This window comes from Anthonomus grandis, chromosome 3 (assembly GCF_022605725.1).
Source record: "Anthonomus grandis grandis chromosome 3, icAntGran1.3, whole genome shotgun sequence".
NCBI lineage: Eukaryota > Metazoa > Arthropoda > Insecta > Coleoptera > Curculionidae > Anthonomus > Anthonomus grandis.
The window spans coordinates 3,477,823-3,500,429 of NC_065548.1; the positions used below are offsets into that span (position 1 = coordinate 3,477,823).

The 22,607-nt window shown below is 31.6% G+C and overlaps 1 protein-coding gene and 1 long non-coding RNA gene across 2 annotated transcripts in view; both read right to left on the reverse strand.

The window, feature by feature from the left end:
• The window catches only part of LOC126733898 (uncharacterized), a 134,289-nt gene that overhangs the window by 82,937 nt on the left and 28,745 nt on the right, over positions 1-22,607 (reverse strand). The gene's annotated exons all lie outside the window — the stretch shown is intronic.
• The window catches only part of LOC126733890 (actin-binding LIM protein 2-like), a 57,720-nt gene that overhangs the window by 12,934 nt on the left and 22,179 nt on the right, over positions 1-22,607 (reverse strand). Inside the window, 2 exon segments of the mRNA XM_050437337.1 lie at positions 7,412-7,491; positions 13,143-13,315. Coding sequence (XP_050293294.1) covers positions 7,412-7,491; positions 13,143-13,315 — 253 coding nt within the window.

Below are 22,607 nucleotides of genomic sequence, written 5' to 3' on the forward strand. Positions count from 1 at the left end.
ACCTAGACAATTTCCCAAATTTTGGATTCATTTCCCAATATTTGGATTGGCCTATCCCATAGCCTGCAAGATCACCGGACTTGACGCCGCTTGATTTTTACGTCTGGGGCCGTGCAAAAGAACTTGTGTATTTTGAACCTATAAATACAAGAGAACAATAGATAGGAAAAATTAATGACGCTTTTGTAATAATGAGACGGGAACTAACATTACAGTATACCAAAAGAGAAATAAGAAAGCGATGTTACGCGTGTATTAGAAATAATGGCCATCAATTTGAGCAACGATTTGAAGTAAAAATATTTTTTTTTTAATCAACCTGTAAAGGAAAGGGTCATTGAAACGAAAGTTTACAATAGGTTTAGCTGTTTTAGAACGGTGAAAGAGATAGCGCAGCAGATTTAGCAGTGTTAGAAAGAGACATAAGTTTATACTTGCTCAATTAGGTTGCTTTCAAGAAATTGGTTCACGCGTCCTTGAAGACAAACTTATTTGTTTTTCGTAAGTTACCTAATTATTTTTGTTACATGTGGCATATCGTTAGAAAGACTATTAACTAGAGAAGTTTTTTAACACATTTTAAAACCACACAACTTTTTTTTATTATTATTTTTTCCATTGTAAAGTTGACGTAACATTTTTTTCCTATTGATTTGAGGAAGTTTATTACTCCACTATTAGTTTCTCTTTAAATATTTTTCTCAGTTATTACCTAAATTGAATGAGACAACATTAGTCTTTAAAATAAAATTAATTGTGCGCCATTTTGGCCAAAAATTTAAAAAAAAATTGAAGGTTCAAGTAAAAAAACGTGGAAAATCTAATAAAAAAAGGAAAACATATATTACTCCTTAAATTTGAGGAAAAACAAAAAAATACTATGCGGTTTAAATAGCCAGTAACCTCACCTATTCACCATTTCCGTTTGGCTACTCACCTTCCAAACACCCAGTATTAAATGATAAAATATTATCACAAAACAGAAAAAAATGGGGATCTGGATTAAGTGGAACTATAAAAATAAAAGTATGTATGGTTTGTTAACTATTTTATTGGGTATTAGCTCTCAGATGCTTAATTATTTAAAAGAAGAAAAAAATTGGCTATTTGGGAGTAGTGGACCAGGAGTAAGGTTTCATGTATCTCTCAAGTACATTACTGTTCGAAACACATGAATAAATCTACCTTTTTTTCAATTCAAAATTTTCTAAATTCAAATAGTGACCCAATAAAATAATTAAAAACGCATCACTACAATATGCAAGGTGTCCCGTATCGTTATGTTCAGAATTTGAATAATATTAAAAAAATTAAAGTAAATAAAGAATGATTATATTTAAAAAAAAAAAGTCAATTAATAATATTTTCAAAATGTCCACCTCCTTGTTGAACGCAGCATCATAGTTATCCTGTTTTGTCGTACTGTTTAGCGGCCTGCTTAATACGCTCCAATAAATCTTCCCGTGTATTTGAAACTTGAGCATATAGACTAAATCGAAAATGTTCCCTCGTTAATAAAAATGAAGGCAATTATGATCCGGTGATTGTGGAAGAGTGATTGTCAGGAGCGCACCAAATGTATGGCCTCCACGTTCACCAGACCTGACCACATGCAACTTCTTTTTATGGGGTTCAATGAAAGCGCTTGCGTACGACACTCCAATTCAAACATAGGAAGGATTGTTGGGACTACTGCTGAAATTCAAGAAATTCCGGAAGTTTTTCAACGTGTGCAGGAGAAAACGGTAGGACGCTGTCACGCCTTCATTGAAGCGGGTAGTCATAATTCTGAACTTCTTTTAAATTAAAACATCCTTTTTTTTAATAAACTCTCCCAAATATTCCTTGTGTTTTTATGCAAGCAAGCATATATCAGGAATTCCTAATAGACCATCTCGCAATTATCCACTTCGAAACGCAGAGCATGATCTTTATGTGCCAATCCCAGGGTCAGAATTAATAAAAAGCTCTATTCTTTACGGAGCTAAAAAAAATGCACAATCATCTGCCTTTGGAAATTAAATCATTAACATCTTGTCCCCGATTTCGCAATGCTTTGAAATCATATTACTGGAGAGAGCTATATATGCAGTGATTTTTTTTTATATTAATTTTTGAGTATCATGCACGCACTGGCTAATTATTAAATTTTTTACGATGTAGAATAGCAATATTTTGTATTGCTAAATTTCTATAAAATTTTTTATGACTTTTTAAACAATGTATTAATGTTTTTGACTGTTTTTGTTACTTTTTTTATTACTTTCCTTACTTTCCTATTTTCTTACTGTTTGCATTTAGTATAAGAAATTTGACCAGGTACATGTATGTCTTTTTTACCCAGTCTTGTATATATTTATTTAGTACTTGTATTTTGGTTTCTATATTTGTGTTTTGCTTTTTATGTATAGCTTTGTCTACAAAATTTTTTAAATTTTTTGACAATAAAGCATATTTGATTTGATATGTCATTTACTAACACGGTTTCCGGTACAAACACGTTTCCCCGTGTTCGAGGTTGGATACCACTGCGCGAACCTTAATGTGCTATTATCATTGAACGCGTACGCCTATGAGTTAATAAGTAAAAAAACGTTTATTTTGGCGAGATCTATCCACCCTTACATTTTGGCACAATAGTTTCGGAACACCCTATATGTATGTGCGCCACGGCCGACCCTAATTTTCGGGTTTTTTGGCATATAAAAATTCATATCTGATACTGTATGGGTAGTAAAACGATGAAATTTGCCATGTCACCTCTCAATACATTGAAAATGATGGACTCGTAAAGAATTTTTTTTCCGGTACCCCCAAAGGGAGAGGCATCCTCTTAATGTCAAAAATTCGTAAAAAAATGGGTATAATTCCTAAAATTTTCAAGACATAAGGGTTCTTGGAGGCGTCATGTCTGTAGTATACTTTTTGAGCCAGATCCGTACACAGGGTGAGCAATTATAAGCGAATAAAAGTGAGTAAAAAAAAATCAAGCAGCTTCAAAGGCTATAATTTGAATAAAAAAACGTGCTTCGGTGAAAATGGTTGGTTTTAAACTAGAAATGACATATATGGAGCTTTTTTGAAAAAATTAATTTTTTTCTGGCATTTTCAGTTTTTTTTAATTTTCCGGTAAACGCTAGCGTTTAAAATTTTTATGAAAAAAAAGCCTTATTTCGTTTTCAAATGCCATATAAACGAAATTTTTGTGAACCATACAGGGCGAGCCCATGAAGGTCCGACCCAAAAATCATATTTTATTTAATAACTTTCTAGTGACGCCACCCGGACGATTTATATTTTTATTTATTAAATACTAGAATAAGCCGATTATTTAGGTGTAATCAGAATTACACCTTTAGGAGGATTATAATATGTTACACCATAGGTGTAACATTAATAATTTTTGAGATACTTGAATTTTACATCGCATACTAAAATTTCAGAATTTATCTGCATTAGAAGACGTACCAAATAAATGCGTTTTTTAAAAAAAAAAGTCCATTTTTCTCCGTTTTTTTCGTTAAACGTCACCGCAAGGGTGAAATAATCAAATATGGCCGCCAACAGCAGGTGCGTCGGCATGTGTTTCTTTGGAAGGGTGTTACAGTTTCGTAAAATTTTCAATGAAAATTATCCGAAACCTAAAGGTAATCAGAAACACTCTAGGTTTTCCGAATATGTGCAATCATTTAGGAAAACTGTGTATTTCTGCCAGGAAAATTCCGCAAAGTTTTGACGTTTTAAAAAAATGCCTTTTTTTGAATAAAAACAAGGTGAAACCGGGTGCCTCAACAACAAATTGGCATTTTTTAAGCATTTAAAAATAATCGGATTTATACACGACGGATCGTATTGATTTATTAATTTAAAAAATGGATTTAGGTATTAGGTAAGTTCATTCAATTATTGAAAAAAAATTATTTGAAATTATACAAATTTGGGTATACGGATTTCTTTAGAATTAAATTAATTAATTTTGAAAATAAATTTTCAAAGATTGTTTGTAAAAATTGACATTTAAGTTTAAGGTAACGTGCCTACCTCAGCTTCTTTGCTATTTGTCTGATTGCGTTGATATTTGGCGTTTATTTAGGATGCATTTAATAAATATTTTGACAGATAATTGACATTTGAATTTCATGTCACGTGATTACCATAACTTTTTCGCTATTGGCTGGAACTAATTGAAGTATTATATTTGAGATCAATAGCTACGTTTAGAACGCGCGGATCTTTTGGGTCCATGGATCAAAAATTATGTCTATGACTATTTTTATTTAGTAAACAGCCCTGTTTACAAGGATTGATTTTGAGGGTTACATTAGTGCTAGGATCAAAATGTCAATTGAAGTGAGTTTAGACGAAGAATTATAGCACATAACCTCTAAATCTTTAAAATTGTTTAAAGATAAAAAAAATAAACTAATAATTTCTTTTTAAAGGCTTAAGCTTGTCCTCTGTATTTTCTTCTTTATTTTTATGTACAAAAATAAAAACCTCGTAACCTAACATCCAATAAAATGTCAAACTTGTCATTTTGGTACTTCAAAATAGGTCCTAGGTATTTACACCGAAAAAAACTAAAATTTAATCTACCCTGTTTGGGAAGCATCAAATTGGCGTATCAAATTTTAGTGCGCTGCCTTTTACACCGAAAAATAGTCCTCGTGACGTCATTTGATTCAAGTATTCAAAATTTGGTACACGCGTTGTGATGGAAATTAAAAAACGTGTTTTTCGGACTAAAATCGGAACTATTAAACCCTTATATAAAAATGGCGATAAAACAGAAAAATCAAATTACAGACCTGTCTCACTTTTGTCAACATTTTCAAAAGTTTTTGAACGATTAATTAAAAAAAGAATGACACATTTCTTAACTAAATCTAATGTATTATCAGACTTGCAATTTGGTTTCAGGGAGGGAAGATCTACGCAGGATGCAGTTAAACTTTTAACATCACAAATATCTGATGCACTAGATAATAGTGAAGCTTGCTTATGCCTGTTCGTGGATCTTTCTAAGGCATTTGATACTGTCTGTCATGAGATACTCTTAAAAAAACTACACTGCTGTACGAGCTGTGAACTCCGAGGCAAAGTTTTCGATTTGCTTAAATGCTACCTTACAAATAGAACGCAGCGTGTTGACTTTAATGGAATCATAAGCAGTGAAAGAGATGTTAGGTATGGAGTACCCCAGGGAACTGTGTTGGGTCCTTTACTTTTTACGATTTATGTAAACGACATGCTTAAGCTTAAACTAAATGGAACGCTGGTTAGTTTTGCAGATGACGCCGTTTTACTCTGTAGATCAAAGTCTTGGCAAATTATAAAAACCCAAATTAAAAAAGACTTTGTGGAATTAAAAAACTGGTTTCAACACAATAAATTAACTTTAAATATACAAAAAATTAACTACACGTCTTTTGCAACTTACAGAAGTTTCCTTCAAAGGCTTGGCAACATTAAGATTGGGGATTGTGAAATACCCGAAGCAACATCTTTTAAATATCTCGGTATTAAAATTGCCAATTTGTTGAAATGGGACCTTCATGTCGATGAAATGGTTCAGTTAAAGTTAAGGGGACTTCTCTCAAAATGTATGTACCTTCCGAGACTTTTTGACTACCGAACATCTAAAAATTGTATATATGTCTCTTGTACAAAGTCATTAAGTTTATGGTATTTTGGGATGGGGAAGCGTTTATGAAACACATATACAAAAATTAAAATCAATTCAAAAATGGTTTTTAAAAATCATTTTTGGCAGAGACAGAATATGTCCCACTGATAACCTCTTTTCTGAAAGTAAGATATTAGATTTGCGTCAACTCTATTGTTTAGAAATCCTTAAATATATAAATAAAAACAAGATAGTGTTAAATATCAACCAAAATTCATCTACTAGACAAAACAACTTGGCATATCCAACCACGACTCGTAAAACTCATGGACAGAAGAGCTTAAAATATTTTGCTCCGAGATTGTATAACATGCTCCCAAAAGATATAACGATGGTTGAAGATGGTTTTAAACGCAAAGCCAAAAACTGGATATTTTTGAAGGGTAGAGAAGTTTTTAATGATTTAATAAATCTTAAATACATCCAAATTAAGATGCTTTTTGTTTCAGGGTGTTTTGAAATATCAACTTACAGGTTTATATTGTTCTGAGTGTACCCTGAAACGAACTTTCTAACCCGGTTATAGTCTGTTTACCCAATAAGGACAAAATTACCTAAATTTGACATTTACCCGATTATGTAACCACAAATCACGCACAAGTGCTTATAGTGTGCTTCAGTGATATTTCTAAACGTTTATATTTTTTATTCATTGTATTTGTTAATAAGTATATTATATATATCGTTTAATAAACGTTATTATTATTAATGTGTTAGCTTTGAAGGTTATTTCTTAAGTCTTTTTTACTACGTAACTCACTAATAGCGCAGCGACTAAATGGTTCTTTAAAACACGATACCTTAAAAACTGATCCTGTCTTTCCTTCGCGTATAAACTTTGTCCCTTCGACCAGACCTGACATTGACTTATTTATCATAAAACAGTTTCGTTTGTATTTGTGGTCTGCGAAAAAAAATTTAGTTACTTTACGAACTTATTTTTAGTATTATCTTCAAATAGCATTCATGGGCGCATAAGTTTGAAATAAACAAAAATGGACATACAAGTTTTGCGTTGTTTTTTTAACTTGAAAAGAAGTGCACATTAGGCTCCCAAAATTTGAACATAACGAGACGGGACACCCGGTAGATTTTACTTTGTTAAATGGTGTCCCACAATTTCTTCCCACAAAGATTTATTATCCCCTAGAAAATCCCGTTATAATAATCCTCAGAAATTGCGAAACACCCTTCGTTACGATAAACCCGAAATATTAAAAAAAAAAACATAAAAGGATGGACAATTAAAGGACACAAAGCGACAAAAGAGCAACTTACAGGGATATGAGAGTAGCTACCGGCGGACGATGAGAAAGTATGAGAGCGAGGGGCCAAACCGTATCCAGGTTTCGGAATGTGTCTCAAAGCACTCACCACTGACAATAAAATTTACGACGTTAGCCTCAAGCGGGAAATACAGGAACAAATATGTGTACACGGTTTAGCAGTGAACCTTTATTTTCTAAACCCTGTACGCATTTTTTTTTCTCTAAAAGTGTACCTGACTATTACATTCACCAGCATTCACACGAACAGTTTATTTTTTATTTAAAGGGTTTTTTTTTATAAATTATAATTAAGTAGTAAGCAAGTGACTATGGAAGTAAAGTTTAGTTATGAATATATTTCAGAGCAAACTTTCGCTACAACCCAATAGGCAATCAATTTAATAACTCTTGCTTAACGACCATAAAACCAAAAACTAACTAACCGAATTATACTTACTCCGTATCCATTTCCAGTGGGCAAGGTATTGGCTTTTAATCCGTAACCAGGTCTCGGTACATTTCTTAAGGACGACACTACTATACGGCACACGAAACGAAAAAAAAATGCAAAATAAACAAAAACGTTACAGAAAAAACAGATGCAAATTATAGAATAAAAAAGGAGCCGAATAAAACTGGTCAGGGAAACAACGAAAACTACTTCTACGATATACCTACCTGTTAGGATTAAATTCAAGTGTTGTTTCTTTCTCAATTATGAAGTGTTGATTTCAAAATCGCTTATTTATCGAAACATCACATCTAAATCGATCTATTTGGTGCATAATTTAGAACCACACAATCCAACATAGAAACGTGGCATGCACTCTTATCTAAGGTAAGTTTAATTTATATGTCCCAGATAGAGAGATTTTTTTAATTTTGAATTTGATTAAGGGTGTCACTTAATGTTTTGTTATAATTTTAAAGGGACATTTCTGGGCCAATTTTAAGTTGTTTCGGGAATTTCTTCTGTAAATGATAACATACCATTAAGTAACAACATCTTGTAGGAATCTTCAGTCAAACATGCCAATAAAGTCACATGAACACACAGTAGTGTTGCCAAGCTTAGCAGAAACGCCATACGTACAAAAAAAAATTGTAAAATGAGTTTTTCATAGATTCTTTGAGTAATTTATGTTTCTTGTATATTAATTTAGGTAAGAACGCCAAAACAAAAATTTAGTTGCATACCTAGTAAAACCATTCTTGTCTGTTAACCCATTAGTGCGTAGAGTCCCTTATAGGGACGCCACTGGTTTCAAGCACATGCGCACTTCTAATGTTTTCATAACCTCGTGCATTTGTCTAGACGTTCGCTATTTGTTGTAAAATAAGTTCATGTGCAGAAATCGGAGATAGCGTTTTGATTTTGTATTTTTATGTGACCATGGATCCGGAACTTTACTCTACTGGAAATGGAGGGTAAGTTTTAATTTTTTATATCGATAGGTTTTGAAACCAGGGTAAAGAAGGGGTCTCTTATAAGTGACTCTATGCAAAATAGACAATCCTCAGTATAATTCGTAATTCGTATTTTGCAGATTATCTCTGCATGAATTGCAGACATTATTTGAAGAAAATGACGGTCAAGTCCAACAAAATCTTGATGCTTACATTGGAATTCCTGATGACGGCGAAGACACAGAAGAAGAAAGCGACAGCTCTGATGATGAGCATATCGGAGATGTAAATCGCTTATGCCGTGGAATACTTCAGCAGAATTGTGAAGTAAAAGCCAGAAAACAAAATGATTTTGACGAAGAACATCTAGATCCTCTAGCCCAACTATTTCCAAAGTCTAAGGGTTTATCTCGTCAAACCTATGAAGCCCCACCTAATGAACAATATGATTTTGATGAAGAAGATCTAATACCTTTAGCAGATCTGCTTTCTAAACCTGGGTCAAGTATAAGTCAAGGCAATTTTTCAACCCCTAAACGTAGAAAGCTATACGAATGGAACGCAGATCACCCCATTTTTTCTATGAATACAAACTGTGTGCCACGAGAGCCATCTCAAGAAGCAAAAGAAGCCCAAAATCCGTTAGATTTTTTAAAACTGTTTTTCGATGAAGATCTCACATCGAAAATTGTTGAGGAAACCAATAAATACGGCAAACAAAGTCCTCGTACAGCGTACTAGCTCCTGAGGGCTGGGGGCATTATGTATTTATTGCCGATGTTTATTAAATTTACTTGTATTTCTTTTGTTATATTGCATTTGAAAATAAACATTATTATTATTATTATTATTATTATTAACAAAAAAATAAGGAGCTAAATTTCACAAAAGAAGAGTTATATGTACTACATGGAGGAATGCTTCTTACAGGTTATGCAAAATATCCGAACAAGAGGATGTTTTGGAATCCAACAGAAGATATACCAAAAATTTTAAAAAATAGCATGCGACTAAATAGATTTGAAGTGTTACTTCGCCACATCCATTTCAACGATAATGCTAATATTGATCGCAGTGACCGGCTTTACAAAATTCGCCCTCTACTGAACTCACTGAATGAGATATTCAAAAAACACGGAGGTTTGGATGAATACCCTACTATGCCAAACAGTACATCAAGGGCAAGCCGATAAGATTCTTCTTCAAAAACTGGGCTCTATGCAGTAGTAATGGGTACATGATTTCTTTTGTGATTTACACTGGCAAATCAGATGCAGAAAAAGTTTTTGGTCTTGGTGGAGACGTGGTTATGTCCTTACTACATAAATCGGAAGTGCCTTCTAACCAGGGATATAATTTTTTTTTTGATAATTATTTTACAAGCCTGAGTTTACTGAACCGTCTCTCGGAAAATAAAATTTGTGCAACAGCAACAGTAAGAGAGATTCGAACGGAAAAGTGTCCATTTTCTGAAAGTACTTCATGGAAATCAAAACCAAGGGGAAGCCACAGTTTTGTGTCTTGTGGTAACGTTACTTTTGTACATTGGGTACCAACTTCAAAAGTAATGACATTGTCACCACATCTAGATGGTGTAAGGAAACTAAAACTAAAAAACAAATTCCACATCCAAAAATTATAGCTGGATACAATAAACACATGGGAGGAGTTGATAAAATGAATGGGCTGATTGCTTTGTATAGGACAAGAATGCGACAGCGAAAATGGTATTGGCCAATAGTTTCATAATTATTAGATGCAAGCGTCTCAAATGGCTGGGTAAGACCAAATGATGCAAATTGTGCCTCCTTACTAGAATTTCGGAGGTATATCGCCCTAAGTTTTTTACAGTCCTATGGTAAAAAACCAAGTAGAGAAAAAACTACGCTTTCAGTTCATAAAGCCTCTAGATTTGATAATATAGGACATTTGATTCGGTACAATGAATCTGATCGAAGGTGCCAAGTATGCAAGAAGAAAAGTAACTTTATATGGGTAAAATGTGACTGTAGATTTCATCCAAAAAATTGTTTCGAAAATTACCATATAAACTAAATAATATTAATTTTATGCATGGAGTCCCTTTTGAGGGACGGATCATAACACACTAATAAAAAATAATATTTGATTTTTGTATTTTTTTTTATATCTTATTTAAGTCATTTACCTAATTCATAAAAAACAATTTTTATAAGTTCATGCACTAATGGGTTAAATTGTTTGTTTTAGCTTGTGCAAATTTAGAAGTGATTTCTTTAGTAATTTTTCCTTATGTCCATTAAAAAAAAGGCTAAGAATGTAGTTACAATTCACCATTAATTTGTACAATTATGGGCCAAGAAATGGTGCTGAAATTTAGAATGATGGTATAAAATTTCAGATAGGCAAAAATTAAATTAATCCGAGTCTAATGACTTGTCACACTTTCGCAGATAGTCAGCCACGGAACAGGTAAAAGATAAAATACAAATTTGGGTATTATCACACATATTGCTGATAATACAGTTCTGACGATGCGTCACGTACGTGTATTTATGACACGCCTTTAATATACGATTCTCTTGAATGTTTTGAAGATATAGGGTTCAGTAAAATCCCTGCTGTTATAGAAGCCGACATTAAAATAAGTGAGGTAAATTTTTAAATTAATATTAAGCATTTTGGGGGTGAAAACATGCATAAAACGGGAAAGTCTGAAATAGTAAATTGTCGAACAAAGATGACCAAGGTTACTTTGCTCTTTATAATGAAGTAATAAGTTATCGAAATGCGTCACTCTCGATAAGATTTTTGGCAATGAGTATAATATAAAGGAAAAACCACTTTTATAGCATTTTAGGAACCGGTTTTGGGAACTTTGAGAATAACAAATGCATGTTTTGCATTTAAAGAAAAACAAAGAGACTTAGGCAGAATTATTAATTGGCTAGATAACTACTTAAGCCAAGACAAAAATAGGTGCCTATTAAGTCTCCGTCTTTGAATGTTTTAAATTCAAGTGAAATGAGTACCAAGTAAATTATAATTAATTATTTTGAACCGAGACATACATACAGTAACGAGCAAAAGTCGAAAAACATAAAAAAATATTTGCATATCTTTATTTTATAAGGTGCAAAAATAGAGATACTTTTATGAAGTGGCTTATTGAATGCAATAGACAATAATATTTGGTTAATTTAATAAAGCATAGCCTGTAAATACGTCTCGAGGTATTAGTATTGATACTATCAAAATACCAATCGGATGTTAAAAAATTAATAATTGCCAATCATTTAAGATTAAATCAGTCCACCGTTTAAACAATAAAGTTCAAAGCTGCAAAGGTCAGGGATCCTAAAAATAAAATATTTGATCCAAACTAGACCTTGGGCTTTGATAAGTACGGAGGTGGAAATGTACAAGTTTGGGGTTGTTTCTCTGTTATGAAAAGTGTGTTATGAATCGATATAAATAATATGTTGCAATATCCTAAGAAAAACATGGCATTGTAATGGCGATTTCAACGCGACAATGATCCAAAGTATACGGCTAAAATCATCAAAAAATTTAAGGACCAACAATTGTTTTTCTAGTTCTCTTATAGAGTTCCCATAGAGAACCTTTGGCATTCATTAAAAAAAAAATCGTAGTAAACATCCCGAAAATTGTTGAAATTGAGCCGAATTGTTTGAAGCTGCTTAGGACCGTTCAGCCAAGGAGATCTTAATGGATCTAATTAGATCTATGAAGAGAATATGCCTTGCAGTCATCAAAAACAACAGATATGCAAATATATATTTATTTTTAGCTATATGTTTCATTTTTATATATGTTTCTCTATTTTTGCTCCTGGTGTTATTAAATTAAATTACAGATGGCTTTATAACAAGTAGAATTATCTTTTTCATCTTTTATTATCTACTTTTGGTATAGTGTCAAAGGATTTTTTTAGATATCTGTAAAAAAATAAAGAATTTGTTAAAAAATGGCCAGTTAATTGTTCAGTTAATCGTCCGCCGAGGCGAATATAATCTTTTATTTAAAACATCATATACAGAATGGGAGCCAAATAATTGTTTATATATAATATCAATTTTCTTCAGTCTAAAGCAACTAAGCCAAATAGTATAAAATTGCCAGAACCATTACATGAACCCCGCCGGTTTTCCTTTAGAGAAAAAGACAAACATTTTAAAAAAATTGAATGCCTGTAAAATAGCCAAATAGAAAAGATTATTGACACTAATTATAAAATTGTACTTAAGTATCTGATATAAATATAAAATCAGTGATTTCTTGCTACAATTGTGCAAAAATCGATTTTTCTTATCAAATATAATTAGTTACTTAATTAAAGGGTAGCAAACGAAAAACACTATTTTCTCCATACTTTTTTTGTAGATGTGGCGTTATCGCTAAGTACGGCAGAGTGGCAGTACAATATTAAAAAAAAAACGTTTTTTTTTTGTACAAATGATACACAGTCTCTTTATAAGAAAAACACCATGCCTCTCACCTTTACTTTTACTTTATGGCCGATAGAAGCTAGAATGTCAAAAAAACAACTTATGTACGGGTTAAATGTAGCTGCCAACCGACACTAAAACATTAAATTTTTTTAAAAGAATCATAATCATTCAGTCTTCATTAAAATTTCAAATGTTCAAAAAATCTTTGAAAAGTGAAGAACTGAACTTAAAGACACCACTCCGTCCTCACACACCAAAAATTAATCTATCGAAAAACTACCGACCAGTTTAAGAAAGATTTACAAAAAATATATAATAAATCTACCATACCGTTGTAGTTCCAGCCGGACGGCCTGCTCATGGACGACGATCTACAGCTCAATGATCTGTCGAACTCTTCGTCGTCAAAAGGCCTCGAATGATCCAAGTTCCGCGACGGACTCGCTCCTATCGGATTGTCGTAACGCAGCCGATATGTCGGTTCTTTGTTGGCCGACGGAGTTCTATCGCAAAAAATTCATTATGATAAGTTATTATGATATTAGTAGTAGTAGTTTTTTGATTTATTGAAGCTTACATTCTTAAACACAGTCTCCAGAGCAAAAAAAAATCATTAACATACCTATTCCTAAAATTGCTTCTAAAAAAGTTGGAATGGTAACACCGCGAGCAAGAGCTGATGTCATCTTGTCAAACAGCTTTGTGCTTACATTCGGCATTTATGAAGTTTAGTGTTTTTTCTTTAGTTTTTGGTTGAATGAGGAAAAAGGTCTCATTTGAGTGTTTTTGTGAACTGTTAGGATGGTAGCAAGGCGATTCAAGCCAATCTTTTCACAAGTAAATAACGATACTGTATAATATTATATCAAGGGGGAACGGGTCATCATAACGGTAAAATAGGGGATCATAGAAATAAACCAAGACAAAAACTTATTAAGAAATCTATAATTCATTTAATTTCCATAAAACTGCTTTTTATTTGTGCTTCGATATGACTCGGCACACCATAAACATCGACGGAGAAAATCTTTATTTCCTCCAGAGTAAATTCCATAGGTCAGTGAAGGAAAAGAAAAGGCCTGTTGACTTTATATATTTTAATTAATATATATTCTAGATTATTCAACAGCCTATGTACAATGCCTTAAACTGTAACAACATCTATGATTTTCTTTTATTATAAATAGGATATACAAATAAAAGAGACTAATTTAAAGAGAGAGAAATTAATGAGCGTTGCTTGACGAGAGTTGGAGAGAAGAATTATTAAGTTCGGAGATCTAAACTGAGAGAGAGTCGTAACGAGAAATGCTTTTATGTTATTTTACATTTTTGTCAAACCTCTTAAAAAGTAGGTATATTTGCCACCCAAGGTTGCGTTCCTTTTTCTGTTCCCAAGAATTTTGATATTTTCAAGAGAGCCAGAAGAGAAAGTCGAACATGTGCGACACACTTGAAATGACGAAAAGGCACAAAACCTTTTAAAAGAAATAAGAATGGTTCAATTGATGTTTGAACAATTTGATAGGTACCTTTACTCTAATGAAGTACCTCAAAAAAACGCTTAAAAAGTTCATAAACGGTAATATTGTTTATAATTTAAAGCATAATCTATTATTAATAACGTCACTGGTAAAGATTCCTGAAGTAATAATAATAATAATAATAATAATCCTTTATTTAGCACCTGGCTAGTACATAATACTATAACAAACATTTAATATACTTGTGTGTAATATAATAAATTCCTTAAAATTAAATTATAATTGATTCTTTAAGAAATTAAACACCTTTCTATTAAACATTTTCAGTGATGTTGCTTCTTTAATCTCTACTGGTAGGTTATTAAACATTCGAATTCCCTCAAAAAACAGTGATTTTTGTAAAGCAGTGGTTTTAACATGTTGAATATTATAGTTCTGCTTTGACCGAATGTTGTATTGATAGAAATTTTCTCTTTTTTCCAAAAACGTTGATAAATAGTTTGGTAAAAGACCATGTTCGATTTTAAAAATTAATGTTAAATTTGCCTTTTTAATATTTTTTTCTACCGAAAACCAATTTAATGTAGAAAGCATATATTCAATTGGTGTATATTTACTACAGTTCAAAATAACCCTCATAGCTTTATTTAGTTGTAATTGAAGCCTATTTATGTTTTCTTGTGTACAGGATATGAGTAAAGCAGAACAATAATTAAAATGAGGCAATATAATAGTGTTAAATATTAACTTTTTAGACCATAATGACAGAGAACTTGAAATACGAGATAAGAATGAAATTTTTTTACCTAATTTTCTACAAACATAATCTATGTGCAATGAAAAATTCAACTGTGGATCAATAACTATTCCTAAGTATTTAATTTCCGAAACAAAATCTACTTGATCTCCGTTTATATTTACTGTACAGCCTGATTCATAAAATTTATTACAATTTGTCTTTGACCCCAACACAATACACTTTGTTTTCCTTATATTTAATTTTAATTTATTTTTGCACAACCAATCATACAAAATATGCATCTCAGAGTTCATTATTCTGGTAATATTTTTGAAGTTCCTACCTACCACGCATACTACAGTATCATCCGCAAACAAGTATAGTCGCTTCGCTCCTATACTTTTGGTCCGTGGGGACCAGTTTGGAACCTCTAAGTCCTGTCAGTGATGGGCCTTAGAGGATTTCTTAAAACAAAACAAAAATTATCAGGTGTACCAACGTTTATATGCCAAGGAAAGAGATGACCAGTGGTTGGGGTATCATGCTTCAAAGAACCATAATTTGTTATATAGTCGCGTTGTGTGTCGATATACTGTCTTATAATTCAAATATCTGTCAAAATATATTAATTGTATTCTAAATTAAGCCTGAGTACCAAATTCCAACAGAATCGGACCAATAGCAAAAAAGTTACGGTAGTCACGTGACCTGGGCTGAAACTCAAATGTCAGTTATCTGTCATAATTTATCAGTTGTATCCTAAATAAACCATAAATACCAAAATTAGAGAGAAGTTCCCATAAGGGTCTATTTATTGAAATAGAACAAACGGGATTTTACGTCGATTTGTTTTAATTTTTCTTTTTATTTTGAAAAGTAATAGTAATAAAATATCAAAAGAATTGACAGGAGGAGAACGAGAAATAAAAGAAACCATCAACGAATTGAATCGAAGCTTTAGAAGTCGAGATATTAGTAAAAATGTGGGAAAAACAAAAGGAAACTGGTTTTTTCACACGGTATAATTTATTTTTCTTAAAATGATGACCGACAAATTATAATGTAAGTCCTAAGTTGGCAATTTCCAGAAAAAAAAACCCAAGAAAAAAAAAATTTTTTTTGCTCCAAAATCGAAAGGGGTATAGCCATGAAAAATTGCGAAAAAATGGTTTTTATTTTTTTCTAAATAAACTATAACTCTGACAACTTTTTCTCTTAAACAAAAGTTCTAGGGAATGTTACGAGGTATTTGAATGTTAAAACTAATTGATTATAGCTATCACAGATTCGGAGAAAATTGTAAAAAACTATTAATCATAAATATCGAATTATCAAGAGCCCTATGGAAAAATTTCAACTTTTTATTTTTCTATCTTGTACTACTTCAGGATACCTTTCAAAAAGGTTATTATCGATTTGACTCTAAAATGAACAGAAAACCTATTTATTTGCATTTATCGATTTTCGAACAAAATCGGGCCCAAAATGAAAATTTTTTCAAAACATGCTCCAAATTCAAAATTTCTTTTTTCTGGCTAAAGACCACTCAAAAAGTAATAAAAAAGCTTTATGACAAAATTTTTCAAAATCTATAATAATGCCACAATATTACGAGAGAACATAAGTTCCCTTTAAAGCCTATGTATTCGAACCGATGATTTCTTAATTTTTTTTTTAAAGGCAAATTTAAGAAATAATTTAACAAAATAAGATAAAAGGAATAGGGTAATACAAAATATTATCTACAAATATATACATATCATCTAATAGCCAATTTCAATCAAATAGGAAATTTTGATAGTCACGTGACCCTAGAACTCAATATTTTAAAATTTTGTAAAAAATCAACAATTGCATCTTAAATAAACCCCAAATTCCAAATTTGAACCCAATCGGATCAATAGCAAAAAAGTTATGGAAGTCACGTGACTTTAAAATTTAATATGTCAAATTTCTGTCAAAATGTATTACTGGCATCCTAAATAAAGCCCAAATACTAAATTTCAACCCAATCGGATCAATAGCAAAAGAATTATGAAAGTCACGTGACTTTAAAATATAATTTGTCAATTATCTGTTAAAATTTATTAATTGTGTCCTAAATAAAGCATAAATACCAAATTTGAACCCAATCGGACTCATAGCAAAAAAGTTACAATAGTCACGTGACCCGGAAGTCAAATGTCAAATATCTGTCAAAAATTAATAATTGCATCCTAAATAAAGCCCAAATACCAAATTTGAACCCAATCAGACCAATAGCAAAAAAGTTACAATAGTCACGTGACCTGGAAGTCAAATGTCAAATATCTGTGAAAAATTCATAATTGCATCCTAAATAAACCCCAAATACCAAATTTCAATCAAATCGGACAAATAGGAAGAAAGTTAAGGTAGTCACGTGACCTTAAAACATAGTCATGTCAAATATCTGTAAAAATTTATTAATCTTATCCGAAATAGGTACTAGGTACCAAATTTCAACCAAATCGCACCAATACCAAAAAAGTTATGATACTCGACTAACCTTAAAAATCAATAATTTCAAAAAAATTTTATTTATATCCCAAAAGCAATGTTTAAGAATTATTAACATATATTAATAATAAACTAAATAGTAAAAACTCACCTAATATCTAAATTTTTATTTTAAATTAAATAGATCATTACGACTGACCCGTGTATATATTCAAATAATTTTAATAAAATAATCGGGCAAATTTCATTTCGTCTCACCCCGGTATAAAACCACTGACATTTCAAAAAAACGGCATTTTTCGAAGACGTCAAAATGTTTGCCGAATTTTCCTGGCCGCAATACACAATTTCCCCAATTGATATGCACAGATTCGGAAAGCCCATTCATTTTCTGATTCGGTGCTTCCTTTCCCTGATCGTTTCCGGTTCATTTTCATTCATAATTTTACAAAAAACCCGACCAAGTCCCGGCCACCTGTCACGAGCAAAAAATTTGTATCCACCATGCGTCAAAGTATTGTTCCCACTAGCCATTTCATCAGAGTTTAGGTTGACACCTCCAATTACCTGCAAAAACGCAAAAAAATGGACTTTTTTCATAAAATCGCATTTTTCGGGTACTTGTACTATCGCTGGAATCCTGAAATTTTAGTATGTGTTGTAAAACAAAATTTCGGATCCTTTAGATGTTGTTTGATCCTTTCACCATGTACAGGGACGCGGCAAATGAATTAAACGCAAAAATTCGAATTGCTCAGAACCTATTAAAGTTGGAAGATTGTAATTTTACACAAATACTGGGGTTATTAAAGTATTTAATGCCTGAGAATATAAATGGTCCAGATGCCACTACGAAAAAGTTATTAAATAAAATGTGATTTTCGGGTCGGACCTTCATGGGTAAAGTTCATTATTGCTCGCCCTGTATGGTTCCCAAAAATTTCGATTATATGGCATATGAAAGGTAAAGGATGAAGTTATTTTTTGAAAAAAAAATTTTTCCCAAAATAAGTATCGTTTGGCGGAAAATCCCAAAAAACTGAAAATGCCAGAACTCGTAAAATAAATTTTTTACAAAAAAAAGCTCCAAGTATGTTAAATCTCTTATAAAACGAAGTCTTTTCGCCGAAACACTTTTTTTATAAAAATTTTTTTTTAGCCTCTGGAGAAGTTTGAATTTTTTTTTTAGTCACTTTTGTTCGCTTATAACAACTCACCCTGTATACCGATCGGGCCCAAAAAGTATACAGACATGAATTACTATAAAGTCTTTTATGCCTAAAAATTTCAATTTTTTTGACAGCGTTAAAATTGAGATCTCGTGCAAAAATGAATTTTGACCGGTTTTTTTACGAATTTTTGACTTTGAGACAGTACCACTCCGTTTGGTGGTACCGGAAAAAAAATTCGTTTACGGATCCATCATTCCCAATGTATTGAGAGACCCTATGCCAAATTTCATCGTTTCGCTAGCCATACAGCCAAAGATATGAATTTTTATTTCCAAAAAAACACGATTTTTCGGACCCGAGGTCGCGTGCATAATATAGTCGCAGACGCTCCTATATAACAAGTATAGTCGCTTCGCTCCTATACTTTTGGTCCGTGGGGACCAGTTTGAAACCTTTAGGTCTTGTCTGTGAAAAGCCATAAGGTAATAAAAAAAAAATCAAAAACTATCAGGTGTACTTAGGTGAGTCGGGGAGGCTAACGTTTACCTGCCAAGGAAAGAGAGGACCAGTTGTTGGGGTATCATGCTTCAAAGAACCATAATTTGTTATATAGTCGCGTTGTGTGTCAATATACTGTCTTATATTTCAAATATCTGTGAAAGTATATTAATTGTATTCTAAATAAAGTCTGAATACCAAATTCGAACAGAATCGGACCAATAGCAAAAAAGTTACGGTAGTCACGTGACCTAGGCTGAAACTTAAATGTCAGTTATCTGTCATAATTTATTAGTTGTATCCTAAATAAACCATAAATACCAAATTCAGAGAGAAGTTCCCATAAGGGTCTATTTCTTGAAATAGAACAAACAGGGATTTTACGTCGATTTGTTTTAATTTTTCTTTTTATTTTGAAATGTAATAGTAATAAAATATCAAAAGAATTGAGAGGAGGAGAATAAGAAATAAAAGAAACCATCAATGAATTGAATCGAAGCTATAGAAGCCGAGAGATTAGTAAAAATGTGGGAAAAAACAAAAGAAAACTGGTTTTTTCCCACGGTATCATTTTTTTTTCTTAAAATAATTATTGACAAATTATAATGTAAGCCCTAAGTTGGCAATTTCACGTAAAAAAAACCCAAGAAAAAAAAAATTTTTTTTTGGTCGAAAATCGAAAGGGGTATAACCATGAAAAATTGCGAAAAAATGGTTTTTATTTTTTTTTAAATAAAATATAACTCTGACAACTTTTTGTCTTAAACAAAAGTTTTCGGGAATATTACGAGGTATCCGTGCGTTAAAACGAATCGGTTCTAGCTATTATACAGTCGGAGAAAATTGAAAAAAACTATTAAACATAAATATCGAATTATCAAGAGCCCTATGGAAAAATTTCAGTTTTTTATTTTTCTATCCTGTACTACTTCAGAGTATCTTTAAAAAAGATTATTACCAATTTGACTCTAAAATGAACGGAAAACCTATTTCTTTGCATTTTTCGATTTTCGAACAAAATCCGGGGTCAAAATGACCATTTTTCCAAAATATGCTCCGAATTCAAAATTTCTTTTTTCTGGTTAAAGACCATTTAAAAACTAATAAAAAAGCTTTATGACAAAATTTTCCACGATTTATACGAGTGCCATAATATAAAGGGAAAAATTAGGTTCCATAAGAGCCTATGTACAGGGATAAGACAACCGGGCTTTTACGTCGATTTTTTTAATTTTTCAGTTTTATTTCGAAAGGCAGTTGTAATAAAATATAAAAAGAATTAACAGGAGGAGAATAAGGAATAATAAAAACCATCAACAAATTGAATCGAAGCTCTAGAAGTCGAGATATTAGTAAAACTGTGAAAAAAAAATAAAAGAAAACTCGTTTTTTTCCACGGTAGCATTTTTTTTCTTAAAATGATAACTGACAAATTATAATGTAAGCCCTAAGTTGGCAATATCCATTAAAAAAAACCCAAGAAAAAAAATTTTTTTTTTGCTCCAAAATCGAAAGGGGTATAGCCATGAAAAATTGTGATTAAATGGTTTTTATTTTTTTCTAACTAAACTATAACTCTGACAACTTTTTGTCTTAAACAAAAGTTCTAGGGAATATTACGAGGTATTCGAATGTTAAAACTAATTGATTACAGCTATCACAGATTCGGAGAAAATTGTAAAAAACTATAAATCATAAATATCGAATTATCAAGAGCCCTATGGAAAGATTTCATTTTTTTATTTTTCTATCTTGTACTACTTTAGGATACCTTTCAAAAAGATTATTATCGATTTGACTCTAAAATGAACAGAAAACCTATTTCTTTGCATTTTTCGATTTTCGAACAAAATCCGGCCCAAAATGAAAATTTTTTCAAAACATGCTCCAAATTCAAAATTTCTTTTTTCTGGCTAAAGACCATTCAAAAAGTAATGAAAAAGCTTAATGACAAAAATTTTCAAAATCTATAATAATGCTACAATATTATGAAAGAAGATAAGTTCCCTTTAAAGCCTATGTATTCGAACCGATGATTTTTTTATTTTTTTTTGAAAGGCAAATTTAAGAAATAATTTAACTAATTAAGATAAAAGGAATAGGGTAATACGAAATATTATCTATAAATATATACATATCATCTAATAGCAGATTTTAATCAAATAGGAAATTTTGATAGTCACGTGACCCTAGAACTTAATATTTTAAAATTTTGTAAAAAATCAACAATTGCATCCTAAATAAACCCCAAATTCCAAATTTGAACCCAATCGGATCAATAGCAAAAAAGTTATGGAAGTCACGTGACTTAAAAAATTCAACATGTCAAATTTCTGTCAAAATTTATTACTTGCATCCTAAATAAAGCCCAAATACTAAATTTCAACCCAATCGGATCAATAGCAAAAAAGTTATGGAAGTCACGTGACTTAAAAAATTCAACATGTCAAATTTCTGTCAAAATTTATTACTTGCATCCTAAATAAAGCCCAAATACTAAATTTCAACCCAATCGGAACAATAGCAAATAAGTTATGGAAGTCACGTGACTTAAACATTCAATATGTCAATTATCTGTTAAAATTTATTAATTGTATCCTAAATAAAGCATAAATACCAAATTTGAACCCAATCGGACTCATAGCAAAAAAGTTACAATAGTCACGTGACCTGGAAGTCAAATGTCAAATATCTGTGAAAAATTAATAATTGCATCCTAAATAAACCCCAAATACCAAATTTCAATCAAATCGGACAAATAGGAAGAAAGTTAAGGTAGTCACGTGACCTTAAAACATAGTCATGTCAAATATCTGTAAAAATTTATTAATCTTATCCGAAATAGGTACTAGGTACCAAATTTCAACCAAATCGCACCAATACCAAAAAAGTTATGATACTCGACTAACCTTAAAAATCAATAATTTCAAAAAAATTTTATTTATATCCCAAAAGCAATGTTTAAGAATTATTAGCATATATTAATAATAAACTAAATAGTAAAAACTCACCTAATATCTAAATTTTTATTTTAAATTAAATAGATCATTACGACTGACCCGTGTATATATTCGAATAATTTTAATAAAATAATCGGGCAAATTTCATTTCGTCTCACCCCGGTATAAAGACACTGACATTTCAAAAAAACGGCATTTTTCGAAGACGTCAAAATGTTTGCCGAATTTTCCTGGCCGCAATACACAATTTCCCCTATTGATATGCACAGATTCGGAAAGCCCATTCATTTTCTGATTCGGTGCTTCCTTTCCCTGATCGTTTCCGGTTCATTTTCATTCATAATTTTACAAAAAACCCAACCAAGTCCCGGCCACCTGTCACGAGCAAAAAATTTGTATCCACCATGCGTCAAAGTATTGTTCCCACCAGCCATTTCATCAGAGTTTAGGTTGACACCTCCAAT